This window comes from Haemorhous mexicanus, chromosome 3, assembly GCF_027477595.1.
Source record: "Haemorhous mexicanus isolate bHaeMex1 chromosome 3, bHaeMex1.pri, whole genome shotgun sequence".
Taxonomy (NCBI): Eukaryota; Metazoa; Chordata; class Aves; order Passeriformes; family Fringillidae; genus Haemorhous; species Haemorhous mexicanus.
The window spans coordinates 103,074,577-103,090,632 of record NC_082343.1 but is presented as its reverse complement, the minus strand read 5'-3'; the positions used below and the strand labels follow the sequence as shown (position 1 = coordinate 103,090,632).

At 37.5% G+C, this 16,056-nt stretch overlaps 1 protein-coding gene across 4 annotated transcripts in view; it reads right to left on the bottom strand.

Moving 5' to 3' along the window:
* Positions 1-16,056, bottom strand: part of TAF1B (TATA-box binding protein associated factor, RNA polymerase I subunit B) — a 51,452-nt gene that overhangs the window by 16,358 nt on the left and 19,038 nt on the right. For all 4 annotated transcript variants that reach the window (XR_009485963.1, XR_009485964.1, XM_059842862.1 and 1 more), the window contains exon 9: positions 764-911. Coding sequence is in view for 2 of the 4 variants with exons in the window: in XM_059842862.1 (XP_059698845.1) it covers positions 764-911 (148 nt within the window). In the remaining 2 variants the exon portion in view is untranslated. The remainder of the gene's footprint in view (positions 1-763; positions 912-16,056) is intronic.

Here is a 16,056-nt window from a genome sequence, read left to right as displayed (position 1 = left end):
TTATTCATTGTAACTAATTGCAATATAACAGAACAATTCCCTCCCCCAATATGAACTGTTGGAATGTTTTGAGAAAAAAAATTTACAGGCCACTTGTCTGTGTAATTCATCTTCAGTCACAATGGTATTTGACAGAAAATATGGTAACCTAATAGAGAGTTCACATACTAGGACGTACTGGTCTTTCTTTGACAAGTCAATATTCAAGACTTCATTTTAGCATAGACAAAAAAAGTCAATACTTATATGATTTCAGAACTAAAATATAAATCAGGTGGGACAGGAGCTGATCTGTCACACATCATCAATTAACATTAAAATAAATAGTAATATACAATATCATATAATACACAAAATATATTCTTTGTTAAAGAATATACAGCCATTACTACATATGAGAATTTCAGAGCTAAGCAATCAGGCCTCAACTAGATGAATCATTTAGCTAAAGTTAATGTATCACATGAATTCAACAGCTGCCTCTTAGTTCACATGGATACTGAAAGATTTAAAATGAAGGAACCACTCCACAGCCTTACAGAGCCAACATCGGAGTGCCCCTGCATATCTGGGCCCATAACATGTACTCTAGATGTTTGAGGAAGGTGCTTTCTATAGAAGGAATATCTTTCAGTTCAAACTGAAATGGGAATAAATTAGAAGGAAAAGAGCAGGCACTTTGAAGTAGTAATTTAAGCCTTTTTGCTAGAGTTTAATAAAGCACAGAAAAACTTTATCAGTTCAGGCTAGGGAAAATATTTACCAGGTAAATTAGCTTCCATCAAGTACTTCATGCACAGCATGTCTGGATGAAGAAAGCAGCTTTCTGTTATATCTGGAAAACGAGGCAGGTCTAAAAATGCTGCAAGCTCATGCATTTTGTTGAATACTTCTTCATATACAGGCCACGACTGAAAGACAGGATTAGAGGGGTTATACATTTGCTCTATTACCATTTGTTAACTATTTAAAATTATTGATGTTAAATTCTGAACTGTTTAATACAGGATTATCCATACAGATTCTTTTAGCACACCATGACTAAACACACGTGCAAGAATGGAGCCAGATTGTAGTACTGCAAAGAGAAACTGCTAGTTTTAAATCCCATGAAATACATAAGGAACAAACAGAAAGTTGCCTCAGATCTCCTACCACCTCACCACCTTTCTTGTGAAATGCTCATTATGCATCCAGATGCTCCAAAACTGAGAGCTTTGGGGAAAAAACCATAGAGATGCAATTGAGGGTGAACTGTCTAAATAGCTAAGAGGTCAGAGAAGCACAGAAGGTGGAGGTTGGCAAGGACTGCTTGAGACCACTGGGTCCAAGCCCCTGCTTGGGTCAGCTCAATCAGGCTGTCCAGGACCACATCCAGTCAGATACAGAACATCTCCACAGATGGCAGCTTCCAAGGGTTGTGGGAAATCTCCTCCAGTGTTTCACCAACTCCAGTGTACAAAGGAGAAAAGATTTTCTTTTCCCTTATGCTTAAATGGAATTTCTTGTATTTCAATTTGTGCCCATTTTTTCTCATCCAGTCACTGGATACCACTAAGGAGGATCTGGTTTTCCTCCTTTGCAGCCTCCTGCAGGTACCACATCATACCTGCCCTGAATATCCTCCAGCTCCAGGAAGAACAGTCACAGCGCTCTCAGCTCCCCTCATTCGTCAGGCCCCACTCCCCCATCTCCACGGCCCTTTACTGGACTCACTCCACTGCATTCATGTCTCCCTCCTACTGGGTAGCCCAGAGCAGCACCCAGCACTCCTGATGCAAGTAGAGAAGAAGGATGCCCTGCCTCCCTTGAGGACTTGTGCAGTCACCAGAACTGCTCAAATCTTAGCGACAGTGACTTTGCAGTGACACCAGCCAGCTGCCTCTACACTTGTGCAGCGTCTCCTCGTAGCCCATGAACCTTCATATGTCCACTTCATTCATGTATTCCCTAAACTGCTTCCTAAAAACTGAGGCAAAAAAACCCAATCACCACTTTAGCCTTCTCCTTGGTCTTTGTGATCATATTCCTGTTCAGCACCAGGCCCACATTCTCTAGAACGCTTCCAAAGAATCTTTCATGTCATTTAGTTAAAAAAAATTCCATATTTACATGTTTATTAGTGACTACAAATCTGAAATTCTCTTTTTTGAAACTATTGGCTGCATGAGAAAGTTCTCACAATTTGTACTGAGGTTTGCTACTATAGGAGAATATAAATTACAGAAGGATTTTGACATGTTTATTCATAATGAACTCAGCAGGACCCGAAGTTTGCGTAAGTATGGATCTAAGGTTTGACCCCTATTTCACAATAGCTGAGCTGTTTCATTAAATATTCTTAATTTTCTGTAGTTAAAATCATTACTTGAATTTACCTCTAAAAGCAACAATTTCAGTTGTCCAGGCTACTCTACCATTTTAAATATATAAAAAGCAATGATTTTTCTGCCCTAGCCAAAGATTATTCTAATTCAGCAGAGTACTTCATCTTGTATTTATATTTTGTAAAGTCAATTTTTACATATGGAACCTTCCTTTAAAAGAAACTTAGCAGGGCTTTACACTTTATGCACACCCTCAAAACTTTTCTGAACAAGAGTGAATGCAGGCTTCTGCTCTTTTTTTGGTTCAGATTACTAACAGACTAACTGTGTTTATAACATGACATGATGTGATCTAATGTAGTTTTATTCAATAATTTGTATTCATCTATTTTAATATAAGCTCTGTAGCCAATGCTCAAGTTTCGTTTTGAGTGATTACCAACATTACTGTCTTTTTTTAAATGATCTTCCCTCAGACTGCAGTTCAGACTTGCATGAACACATGCTTAGGCAAATGATTAATTCTGCTGTCACCTACTATTACACATGTAACTTTTTGTAACAGTTAGGAAGTTGTATCATGTTCTTTACAGTTTCTAAACAGTGTTAAAATTGGCTTAGACTGCTCCAGGACTATCTTGAGAAACAAGAAAAACTTGCACTACCAGAGCTCTGCAGAAGACCAGGCTCACAGTACTTCCCATTCCTTCTAAAAAGCAGTGCTAAATTGAACACCAAACCCATCTTGGAACAAAACCTGAATCATATGTAACTTCTCTTGAGTGTACTGGGAGAAAAATTAAAGTCCCACATAATTAAAATAAGAACATTACATGAATACTCTTCATAATTAGATAGCAAGGAAATATGCTTTCCCCTAATGAAAAGAAGTTGAATTGGTAGCTTCTTAATAATATATCACAGGTGAAAATAAATTAAGACACTGGGAATTTAGTCATTTGAAGCATTCTCGTTCTCAAACATCAAACTATCACCATCAGAGCTATCCAAACTGTAATCTGACACCGAGCTACTTTAAGGAATATAGATCTTAACTGGAGGACTCCAATAGACACCTTCCTCACCTTTTACCTGAGCTTCTCTCCCTGTACCAGGGCGAGGAGACAGCTTTCCTATCCTAGGTATTGGTCAATCAAACCTTCTTCCCTCAGCTCAATACCGGCTTTTGGTTCAAAACTTTTGTTTGCAATTTACAGAAGGCAATTTGGTTCTTTTACAAACAGGCTAGAGAATGCTCAGCTTTGAAATGACAACCAATGCTTTCCTTTTCCTGAAGGCAAACAAGTGGTATAAAAACTACTAATAAAAATTCCGACTGAGAGCTACCACTTGGATTATTTTAAAAACAGTGTTAACAGACAAAAATTGTTCTTTGTTGGTGTGTGTTCATAAGAGTTCTGAATACACTCGGAATGTGCATCCTAATAGAAGATAAAGATCAACCAAATCAGCTGCTGTTTCCCAGGGTTTAAAGCCTAAGCTCAAAAACATTCGCTGTAGTAGTCCCAGCACTGTGCCAGGATGGGGAGGCTGAACTGAACCCCTGCTTCCAGCAGCACAGTCACCTCTGGAACTGGAAGCTGCAGGCACAGCTGCATCCAGCACAAGGTCCCACCTGCCTGGGACACAGCACAGGGCTTAAAGGTCAGGGCTAAGGACACTGAAGGGTTTCTGCAGTAACCAAGCACTGGCTGCTCTGAAAGAGCTGTGAGTTCACACAGAAAATCTTTTATTCTGCCAAATTTCAAACATACTGGGAGGCTTAAAAGAGAAAGAACTCCCAAATTCCACACAACCAACACGGCAAATGTTGAGACAATTAAGAAAAGGGAAGATGCAGCAAACAAGCAGCCTCAAAATTAATAAAAAGTAACCACCTTCTACCCAGCTATGTATCTCTGTAAAAAAAAAAAAAAAAAAACCCAAAAGCAAAAAAACCTGATAAAACAAGTTGCCCTGGAAGTCAACCAGCAAATCCACTGGGAAAGCAAGACCCAGAGCCAGGGCCTCCCTCCTTCAGTTAAAAAAACTCTGCCTCCAGCAACCCATGATTAAACCCCAAGGGAGGAGTACTTGGACAATAGAGGACAGTGTTAGATCATATGCCACACACCCTCCAAGTATAACTTTCACTTATCCAATCATAAATTAAAAAATTCAAGATGTATTTTTGTGCTATATATTAGGACAACTCCCCTGTCCATCACCACATCAATTTACTAAGCTCTCACCTTGTTTTGGGAATCTGGGAAACACAATAAAAACCACATATAAAACTCAAGTTACAAACCCTTAAGGGCACCTAATAATTCCAGGAAGACTGACAAAAAACCCTTTTAAAGCTATTCCACCTGCTAGCCTTTTCAGGTGTTTCGCAAGCTGAGATTCCTTCAAGACTGATCAACAACGCTGACAGTCTGCAACTTGTCCAGATGGGCTACAGAGGTTGCCAAGACCTTTTCTTAATGTTTGTTTTTAAAATCTTTGTCTCTTATTGCCACATGTGACAAATAAGGTCACTCCAGAAAGCAGTACAGAAGATTAGTACTACTTGAGAGTACTCTCCCCTGCCCCCTGAGCACAGGAGAACAAAATACACATTGTGTAGTCAGTGAAAAAGTGTCTATAACAAGATTTTCATAATGATAAATATTCATTAAACTATGTAAATCAGTTGTCTTTATCTTTCAAAGTTACATGGCATTTTTCACCTGTATTAGAAAACAACAAACTGGTTTTCAGGAGCAGAGGAGCCAAACTATTAGCATGATAATCAGATCAAGTAACAGGTAATTGTTTTGAGTAAGCCAAGATTGCAGCCTCTCCTACTTGTTTGGACAATATCAGAATATTGCTGATCAACAAGCAGAAAACAGTATGCACTGGTTGGCTTTCTAGAACAATTTGCAGGCTCCATAGTTTCTTGTTTTAAATGTGGTCTGATTGACTCTCTTTTTTGGATAACTGTGTAAGCCATTTCCTTCACCCGTGTCGGGACAATACCCCATTACTCACATATTCACAATATTCACAACTCAGCTTATGTTCTAATGTTCTATTATTTCTGAAAATAATTATACAGTTATTCTAAATTCTTCATTTCATATTTTCCCCTTCCATCTTTCTTTCCTGTTCAGTACTTTCTTGCAGCACAATTCCCTTCCTTATCCTTCTACCTGTGCATTTCCACCCTGGGACCCTTTTTTCCCCATGCCTGCACATTCTCTGAAATTCTACCTACTTTGTGCTGCTTATATTCTACAGTGGACACTTTTCCCAAGGGATTTCTTTAATGACCATTTAATACTGGAACCTAATAAAGTCTGACTCATTTTTTTCATTATCAGCTTTTTGTAAATCTCAGGGAATCTTCTAATGTTTAGAACTGGACATGCAAGGCTACATCATTTTTAAGATGACAAATTCAACTTAGACCGAGTTTGAAAAATTGTGTACTAATCTTACACTAAACTTACCAGGAAAGGATTAATAAAGCCATTTAACTTGTAGGCTTGGAAAACAACAAGTTATGAGGAATGGGTTTTTGCAACAAAATCCAGAATTTTGCTTCAAATCTTGTGTAAAGCAGGGCATGCCCATAAAATAATATATATATATTGTAAAAATAATAAATCAAACGGCTGCCCTAGTGTATATAAAGATCTTTGAATGCTGCCTGGATTGAAACACATTCCCAGGAACCTAAGCTGGCTTTACATTTACATAAGGTAAAATCAGGTACCAATAATGAGCAGAGCAGTCAAGTTCTCTATGGCACCTGGCTCACCTTACTTTGCTTCTGCTGCTCAACTGGTTCAGATATATCTGGTCATCTGCAGCATGAGCCTGATGTGGGATGACAGCAGCCACAGTGCATGCAGACTGCATAAAAGACTTGACAGTAGAGACAATAACTGTATTAACTGTGAAATTTAAAACCAAATTAGTATTTAAAACTGAATTAAATTACTTTGAATTACTTTGTGGACTAATCATTATATACTAGATCATTAACATGGTCACAAATTATTTTTTTCATGTTTTTTGTATATTCTTACAGTGCTACTAATCTAGCTACCTCCCATATAAACCTACACCAACAAATACTGCCAATTTATTTTAAAACAACATTGGTTTTCCCCCTTGCCTGACCTCTATCTACCCCTCAGGCACAACCACCATCACACCTGGAACAGAAACAAATGAATGTAATAGCCATCAAACACAAATTAAAGGTACTTTAACATGGTGTATTGTGACGAATACAAACTTTGAAAAAATAGGAAATACTGCAACTTTTTTCTGCCATTTAACCTAGTGGGGAAAAAACCTAATGTAGTCAACTTTGTAACATGGTTAGATTCTGCGCAGTCTTTTCAGGAAAGCTTTCTTTTTCAGAGCGAAAGGTATACATGCCTACAGAAAAGACATAGGCAATGTTTGAAGAGACTCTTTAAAGGTCCTTTCCAAGTGAAACCATCCTGAGATTCCATGGCATAGTCAGCACTGTCACCACTGCTCTATAGAAACACCCCAGGCTTGTGATTTGCTGTTGAGTGTGAAAGTGGACAGGGAGGAAACCCTGCACCCTGCTCCTGCCTCCTTTCCTCAGTCACATCTGAAACAGGAGAACAGACTCCAGGAGCCCCACGTCTGACTCAGTGCTCCCATTTTTACATGGACTGTATTAACTGTGAAATTTACACCCAAATTAGTATTTAAAATGAGTGGATAGCCTTTAAATGAGTGGATAGATTTCTCCAAACCCTGATATCCATGAATCACATAGAGATGCTGATGTAACAGTGAGAGGGTGTGCCTGGAATTATTAAAAGGGAACCAAATGACAAGAAGAAGACAGGTGAAACTGCTATAACTCCATTTAAGTAACTGCAAAGAAATACACATCTCGTGAAACTTCTTCCATTAGAAAAGACAAAGAGACCAAGCACACAAGCCTACTATCCTTTACAAGCCTACTATCAAGCAGGAGGAAGAAATAAAAGGAAATCAATTTGTTCACCCAGACAGGTTGCCCAAGTTATCTGTCAGATCACAAATGGGCAGAAGGGAAGGCTGGCAGGCTCTCACTTCTCTCTCCTTTTAATAACTGTTTCAGCTGCAATAAGTACTACATCCTAAAATCCCAAATTACTTCTGGTCATTGCTGTAGAGCAAGTGAGAAGGGCCTTTACATAGCAAAAAGATTAATTTTAGAAAATGACTCAATGAACAAAGCTTATGCCTTTTTGAGAGGAAAAAAAAAAATAGTTGCTAGGGTATTAGACTGCATTAAACTGATCCAGACAGTCTTTACTGAAGAATTCAAGATGGCATAAGGATGAGCCAGCACCCTACATACAAAGAAAAAAGCCAACTGAACATCTATTAAAGATGTACTCCTTTACTAAGGAAAAAAAAAAATTTGGCTGCCTAACAGGCTTTTTAATGGGCTACTTTGAGAGGAAGACATATTTTTCATTACATGATTCCTGGTTAAGGTGGTTTTTGAATAAATGAGTTTCAATATTATTAAACCACGAGAGACATGCGCTTGAGCATTACCTTGTTCATGCTCACAAGCAAACTCTGTCAAGTATCACTTTTCTAAAAAATGCAGTCTTGCTGAAAACACATAAAGGATTCCAATAAGGAACTGAACTGTCATAATGTATTGAAATCTGAGAGTTTGGAAGCCAATTTTATTGAATTTCATAAATACTTTGGTAGGTTTGTTTTCTTTCTTCATTAAGTAATGCTTAAAGACAGGTATGGACAAGCTAGAGTTTCTGTTACACAACAGCAAGCTCTCATGATAAACTTGATTACAATAACCCTTTCAGCAGTGAACTTCCTCCTCAGCTTTTTCTCTTTCAAATAAAAGCCTCACCCTTGCTTCTTTTCATTCCGCACTACTTTCTATCCTGAACAAGTACTGCATGCACCTGCTTAAATGCACAAAAAATACAGTTAGGCAGAGGAAAAAAGCCCCTCTGATAGATACACACCCCCCCCCCCCCAAAAAACCTTAAGATTACAAGGTATCTCAAAACACCAGCAGACCAAAACAGGAATCCATCCTTGTTTGGGAAAGTAAGTGCAGCATAGCTGATTAGCAGAATTTGTATAGATAGAATTTTATCCCTCTTAAAAGATTTTTTTCAATAAACAAGAATGACTACCAATGTCTGAATTTAAATTCTTTAAACAGTTACCACTGAAAACAAGAAATAAAAACATCATATGGCAATTAAGGTCATTCAGATTTTAGTCAGGAAAAGAGGCTCTTACACATTAGACCTGGAATATTTTGAGAGGAAAACTTCAGCAAGCAGAGGAACATGTCTAAAAGCCAGTTTGATGGATAAGCTTTCCAGGGAAGCAGAAAGCTGTTAACATTCCAGTCCAAACTCTCCAGCAGAAAACAGCAAATACTTTGACCTGTATTTATGAGTTCATGAACAGATTTAGTCAGGAATTACTCTGTCTGAATCAGACCTAAACTAAAATATATATGTGCAATCCACCAAAACTTAGAGTGTTAGACAATCCATATGTCAGCAGTTTCCTAAGAGCTGTGTGATGACTTAAGACATGCTTTAGCCAGTCGCAGATTGTTAAGGGATACAAAATCCTTTCAAAAAGCCAGTGTGGGAAAAAAAAATACAGGCACTATTTTACAGCATTTAGAAAATCTTCAGGTTTCTTCATGACTGTGGCACAAACCCACCCCAGTCCCTCAGGCAGGTGTCTTTGTCCCAGTTTTCCACCTTGGGACAGAGCAGCACAACACCAGCCCTGAGAGCCCAGCCCAGCAGGAGCAGCAGTCTTGTGACCAGGGGGAATGACCAGCATCAAAGGAGGAGAAAGGACCAAATATTCTGCAACCGAGTTCGTTTCACGTGGCTTGTACTAATGCAGGCTTGAACTCCATATTAAATGAGGAAAAGACTCAGAGCAGCTCCCTACTTCCCGCATGCTGAACTCAGACACTATCTTGGTTTAGAAACAATATGAGACGAAATTGTAATGACTACACCCTAGAGCACTTACAGAGTCTCAGCTAAATGTACATTCTCTTCAGTGATTCCTAAATTTCATATGCTCAATTGTAAAACTTTAATCAGCACTCAAAGAAATGAAAAGAAGATAGAGTATTAACTGTATCTGTTCACAAATCAAGACCTGTACTTGCTGTTAGGCCCAAAAGAGGACTGCACAGAACTGAAGACTGTTTAAAAATAATAAGGGTAAAGTGCAAGACCCCTTGAGCTGCAGTCCCTGTCAGCCCAGGAGCCCCCCCATGACCTAGAATTTATTTATTCTTACATGGCTTTTCATGTTTCTCTTCTTGCTACTTTTCTAGGCCAGGCTTCTTGCAAGTGTTCCTGCTTCCTCCCGGCATTGGGATCATCACTACTACTCAACAGTAAGGAATTTTACATTGTGAGTTATTAAACAAGCAATTCCTTTATAGTTCCTCCATCAAAACAAACCAAAAGGTCACTAGAAAAATACAAGCTATTTTTCAAATAGCAAAGTTTTGCTTAAGAAAAATGTGTAATATTTATTGCTTAGAATTCTTTGGTGTAGGCTAGACATACCCCTTTAATGCAATGATTTTGTATACTTTTACCATTTAATCATTCCTCAACATTTTTCAAGTTGAATAAGAAACACCCTGAGATCTCTAAATGTGAAACTTTATCAGACCATATTTAGTTCACTTAACTTAAAGGCTTGAACTATGACTTTAAAAGAGTTGTTCTAAGATAATTAGTTAATGAAAAATGAAGTTTTGCGATCTTTAAAAAAGTCTCCCCAGAACACAAAACCCACAAACTGAAAGCCTAACTGAAACCCCAGAACAAAAAAAAAAAAAAAAAAAAAAAAAAAAAGTGACTGTACCACATCAATCAAAATAATCTATTTAGCCTTGCACCCAGAAGCAGGCAAGCAAAATGTGCAGGGAGGAATTTAAGAACCAAGCAAGCCACAACACTACCAAACATCTGTCCATTTGTGGCTGACTCAGCAGTGAGATCTCACTATTCTTTTGTTCCAGATCTCTATTCCTCCATGACATTTGTACAGTCAGCATCTGGCCCTTTTAACATCCAGAGCATCATTTAAAGGCAAGGAGTTTCACCAGTTACCCACCAAATGTATGAAGCCTTATCTCCTGCTGTTTGACTCTGAACCTGTAAACCAGCAAGCTCTGCTGACACCTCCCAGTCCTTGAATTGGAAGAGACATTGAACTGAAGACATTGAACTGCCTCCTGAACATGTTCTACAAACTATCACCACATCTTCCTCTTAGTCACCTCTTCTTTAGGTTGAAAGATAAGTAGATAATATTAATTGTTTCTTGTTAGAAAACTGTCCCTGTTTGATAATGCTTGTTGTGACTCTGTACCTCTCAGTTCTTCTGCAACAAAAGGAAGGGTAAGAAAAGCAAAACACTCAATCAAATCTCTGTATACTATTTAAGATAGAGTACATTATAGATTCATACATTTTTTGTATGAAAATTCCATAAATTTTTTTCATCTCCATTTGTCATTAGATGTCAGGAGCTATTAGAAAACAACTCTAATGTAGCGGGTCTAAAACAACTGCGTGTTTGAAAACTGCATCATAAAAGGATTACAGAAACCTGTATCATTAAAATCACACAGGTATTTAAACTAAGGCTGGTACCTGAACATAGCAGCATTGGTAACACCAGCTTTCAGAGAACACTGCAAACCAATTTTTCTTTACTTAATACTAGTTTTTCCATCTAGAATAAAGATATTCATGTTAGCTGTTGGACAAGAATGAAGTCTGAGAAATTTCAAGCAATATTTCTCCATCTGTATTCTCATAACTATGAAGCTACAAGATTATATATCTCAGTAGATGCAACAAGGGGAATATTTGACTTGTTCCAAACTGCTCACACAGAATTCAGATTTTTATTAAGGAAAAAATAGAGAGGAAAAGTGAAAAAAAAACAAAGACTTAACAGACTGATGAAAACTAAGGAACTTGCAGGTATACCTTTATTTAAACTGGATTTTTTTTTTTTCAAAATTATCATTCTTCTTTAAAAATTTCTTCTGCCTGTGTAAGTAATCTTAGCATGTATCAGCAATATGCACTTTACTTTTTCCTACATGGTTTATTCATCAAAAATGGTCAACAGACCATTTTATTTAAAAAACCATCCTCAGACTAGAAAATTATTTAACATGTTACTAGCATAGTATTGTTATCATCTATCAAATTAGCAACACTAAAACAGTCACCAAACATTAGAAATAATTTCCACAATGACAATTTCAGTACAATGACCTCACACAATAGTCACAATACAAAAGTATATAGAGAATTTCATTCCTTAGACAGTGGGACAAGAAACACAAAGCCTTAGAACAGTGATTCACTTCACCTGTCCCTCCTAGAAGAGTACTATAATTAGGAGACTAAATCCACACCCACAACTAAAGAAACACCAGCACTTAAGAAATACTCTCAAGTTTATGAACTTCTATTCACATACTCAAACTCTGTAATGAAGCAAATTCTAATCCTTTGCTTTTAAGTTGATGAAATTACAGTACCATAAATAGCATCTTTGATATAAAACATTCACAAAGAATGAACTATCATTTGCTGTATCAAAGCACTCAGCCACATGCCATCCAATTTAGGGTACAAATCAAGGAATTACAGGAGAAAACACATTGGCCTGAAGAGCAAGACAAGTACCTATATTTTTAGTGATGCTAAAAACAGTCATAGTGAGATTTCCAAGGATCTTCAGAGGCCAATATTACAGTATCATATGAATTTATGCCAGACCTATGAGCAGAGCACTCTACAGACATTCCTAAGCAACACCATCCTCTCTGCTTTTCCCTGAGCACTTCATGGTTCAAGGACAGAACTCGTTCTTCCCTGTGGTGCAATGAGGGTCACCAGTGATCTTTTATTATCTGAGAAGATCATTAATTCTTTCAGTTTGAAAAGAATGATGAAAAAGTCCTTAGGCTTTGTTTTCAAGCTTTGCAAACTTGCACAGACCTCCAGAAGAGCTGAATGTAGGCAAGAAGAGAGAAGTATCAGCACTCTAATAACAGTCCCTCTGCTAATCTCTATCCTTCCTTGCTATCTACATTTATGTCACCTAATGAAAATACTCTCAGTGAGAAAGAAACTACTTTTCAAAGCTTCCCAGGAAGATCCTATCTAAGTTTATACACTTCAAACACAGTAAAGTATCTGTGATATGCTTCTGACTGCAGGAAACAAAACAAAAGCAGCTCAAGGTATCTAAACCAAAATGCAAACAAGTGTTTCCAACATGCATAAGCCAAGCAATACACTTAGATACAGGAGTGATAGTTTCCTTGTGTTATTGGGTACTGTAAATTCAAATAATTAGTTTTCAATAAACGCATAATATTGATGCTACTTCTGGTCAGAAGATAGATAAATTATTCAACCAATCCTAGCAGCATATTTTTTACAAGAACCCCCTCACACTTTGTGACAAACTGTAGAGAGTATTACAAATTACTGGGGATTGAATGCCAAATTCTTTCTAAAATAGAGCCATTATGCTCGAAAGCTAAGGACTAACCAATTCCTGCTTTTGGCTGTATATGGCAGGTCAAATCACAGAGCAACTGTCTTTCTTTAATCCATGAGAAACCCTCCATTTTTATGTTTTCCTCCAGGCTACCTGACAGTTCTTCTGCCCCCAACATTCACAGGGAAATCAAAATCAGGAGGCGTCTTAAATTACTTAAACTTTTCAGCTAAATTTACAAAACAAAATGGCTTTTACTATGCTTGAACAAAGCGGAATTGATTCACACACATTTTTGTGGCACATCCCCATGTAATTCAAAGCAGTTTTACTGAGCTACTGAGTTGTTGGACGGTCACAAGGCACAAAGTGTTTATATGGTACAAGTATTAACAACCATATTCTGATTGTAATATTGCCTGTGATGAAGAGGATGAGAGAAAGGATACGAATGTGAGGTTCCGTATCTCTAACCCATCTGCAATAGTAAAACTCTGGAACATATAATCATAATGTAACATAAATTATTAACATTACATGTCATTTATAATGTGGAAGACAAGTCCCACACTGGATATTACTGCACAAGGATACAAGTCCTGAGTTTAAAACTCGTTCACAAGTAGACCTTTCCCAATACAGTCCTGGTTGGTCACTACACTCCCAGACAGATCTGCCATATTCCTCTTTTTATTGTGGGATAATTGGATAAAGGGAAAACCACCAAAGAAATCCCCCTTTTGAAGCATGGGGAGGCATTTGACTGCAGTGCTCAGAGACAATCTCCTAGATGAAAAAAGAGACAAGAAACTAGAGATATTCTGCAATGAAACACAATGTAAAGGTGGCTAAGTTTTAAGTAGCAGGGAAACTTAAAACCTAAACAACCCAAAAATCTTGAATTTCAATGCCACAGGTAAATAGGTAAATCATGAAATAGGAAGAAAAGCAAGACTGTGCTATAACTAGAAAAAGAATATGAATCCATTGCATTAAAATCACACGTAAGGAAGAGAAAAATTATGTCTGCAAAAAAGTAAACCACTATCTGATAAAATGGAGTATTTTACAAAGGAGAGGCCCAGATAATTTACACACAAGAAGCTTCAAGGAAATAACTGAGGAGTTCTCTGAAAAACAAATGTTGTTTTTTAAATAATCTAAAGAAATTCTAAACATCAAAGGGTTCTCCACTTTAATATGCAGTATTTAAAAAAATGTAAAAGGGGGAGATTCAGGAACTGTAGAATGATTAGCTTGGCATGGATCCTGAACAAATTAATACTATGGCAATGGGAAAAACAGAAGCTAAAAATATCCTGTCAGTCAAGCAACCTTTGTAAGGTCAGGAGAGGAAAGGAGAGAGTGGACTGAAGCTCCAGCTCCCATAAGAAGCTGATCTGAAAAACCTTTTTCCTTTTTCACAGTAAAGTTAAAGGGGAACCAAATCAAAATTACCACTAAGTCTCACTGGAAGAACGTAACTCATACTTTAATCAAAACTCAAGAGCTGCTCTGCAGGAAAGAGCATCATGACGAACAAAGCTGCAAAACAGAAGCATGCTTGATTTGCTCTCATAGGAACAACTTGGCAAATTCATCTCAGAAATCAGATCTCTCATATCATCAGCAGAAGTGAGATTGAAGCTAACACAGAAAAATGGGTGACAGAAGGATTAGTGCTACAGAAACATGGATACCAAAGTGCTGCCAAGAATAAAACCAAGCAACATTTTAAAAAAATGGAAGAAAAGAACAAGAAGAAAATACAAACTATAGAATACCGTAAAAGAAGAAACAAAAGAGTTGGAAAGTTTCCAGGCAGAATAGAGAAGAATGATTATCTCTCAAATTCTTCAGGGAAACCTTTCACTCCTAAATAAAAGAGGAAAGAAATTTACTAATCCAAGCTAGAGAGGGTGGGTGTGTAACTGCATAAGAGCAAGATATGTACTCCTCCAATACAAATAAAATAAAGCCAAAGCATCATACAGAACAAAACACTTCATGCTCAACTGGCATATTCTCAAAAGAGCTGAAGACTTCCAGTCTGCTTTATAAGTACATTATAGCATCTACTTCAACACCTATCACAGGACACCTTTGGGGAAAGCAAAGCCTTGGATGAATTATAGAGCAGCAAACATTTGTTTTCAAACTGTTCCATTTTCCATCAAAGCCAACATCAGTTCATAATGGAGCATTATTAAAAATCCTTATTTAACTGAACACAACAGAGCTGCCCAGAGCTACTGGCCTAATCCAACACAGAAAAAACCATAATTTTAATGTAGAATGCTAAGCCATTAAACCTGAAAGAAACAAGGTATCAGCAAGAAGGTAAGAACAATAAGCTTTCCAGTTAGGTGGGATAAAAGGGAAAAAATCATGACATGTGATTTTGAGTTTCATGATTCATCTCTCTTGTCCACTGTCACTCTTGCGCTGAGGTCGGGGCAGGAACAGGCGAGAGGCAGGATCGTAGAAAGGCAAAGAAGGCTCTATTCAAAAGAACCGTGTGGTTTCTATAGAGTGGTAGGATAGATTCTATTCTATTGGTTAACTAACAGAAACATCTTTCTCACGCACTGTCCTTGAAAGGAACAGAAAAATAAAGTAGAAAAACAGCACCTGCAAATTGTTTACAGTCAACAAGTTATCCTATATTTTCAGCTCCCTAAAACTTCTCACAAGCCGTTGTGAGAAACGCTCGCTGTTTCTCTCTCTCTGTCCCATGGCATCCACAGTGCACAACAGTGATTTATGACTAGCAGACTATATTTCTGCTGCTTTACCAGGATGCATTCAAGAGTTTTCCAGAGGCAAAGGTAAGGAAGAATGCTAACGTCATTCTCAGCTGGAAGTTTGGAAAGTGTTTCTGTATCATGGAAAATTCTGAGGAGTAACACTAGGAGTCATTTAAGAATCAAGACATCCTGGGATGGAAATAGGCAAATTAGAGCAGAATTCAAACTAAACAGTGCTTCTGTTAATCTAAGTTGGAAGTTGCATGTGTGAAAAGAAACAAAAAAAAGCTATACTAAGACAATCAAAAAGTAGTATAGATGGTAATTTTATCATGCTGGCAAGGTCAATTTTTTTTAAATAAGTACATTCCTTGTTATATTCC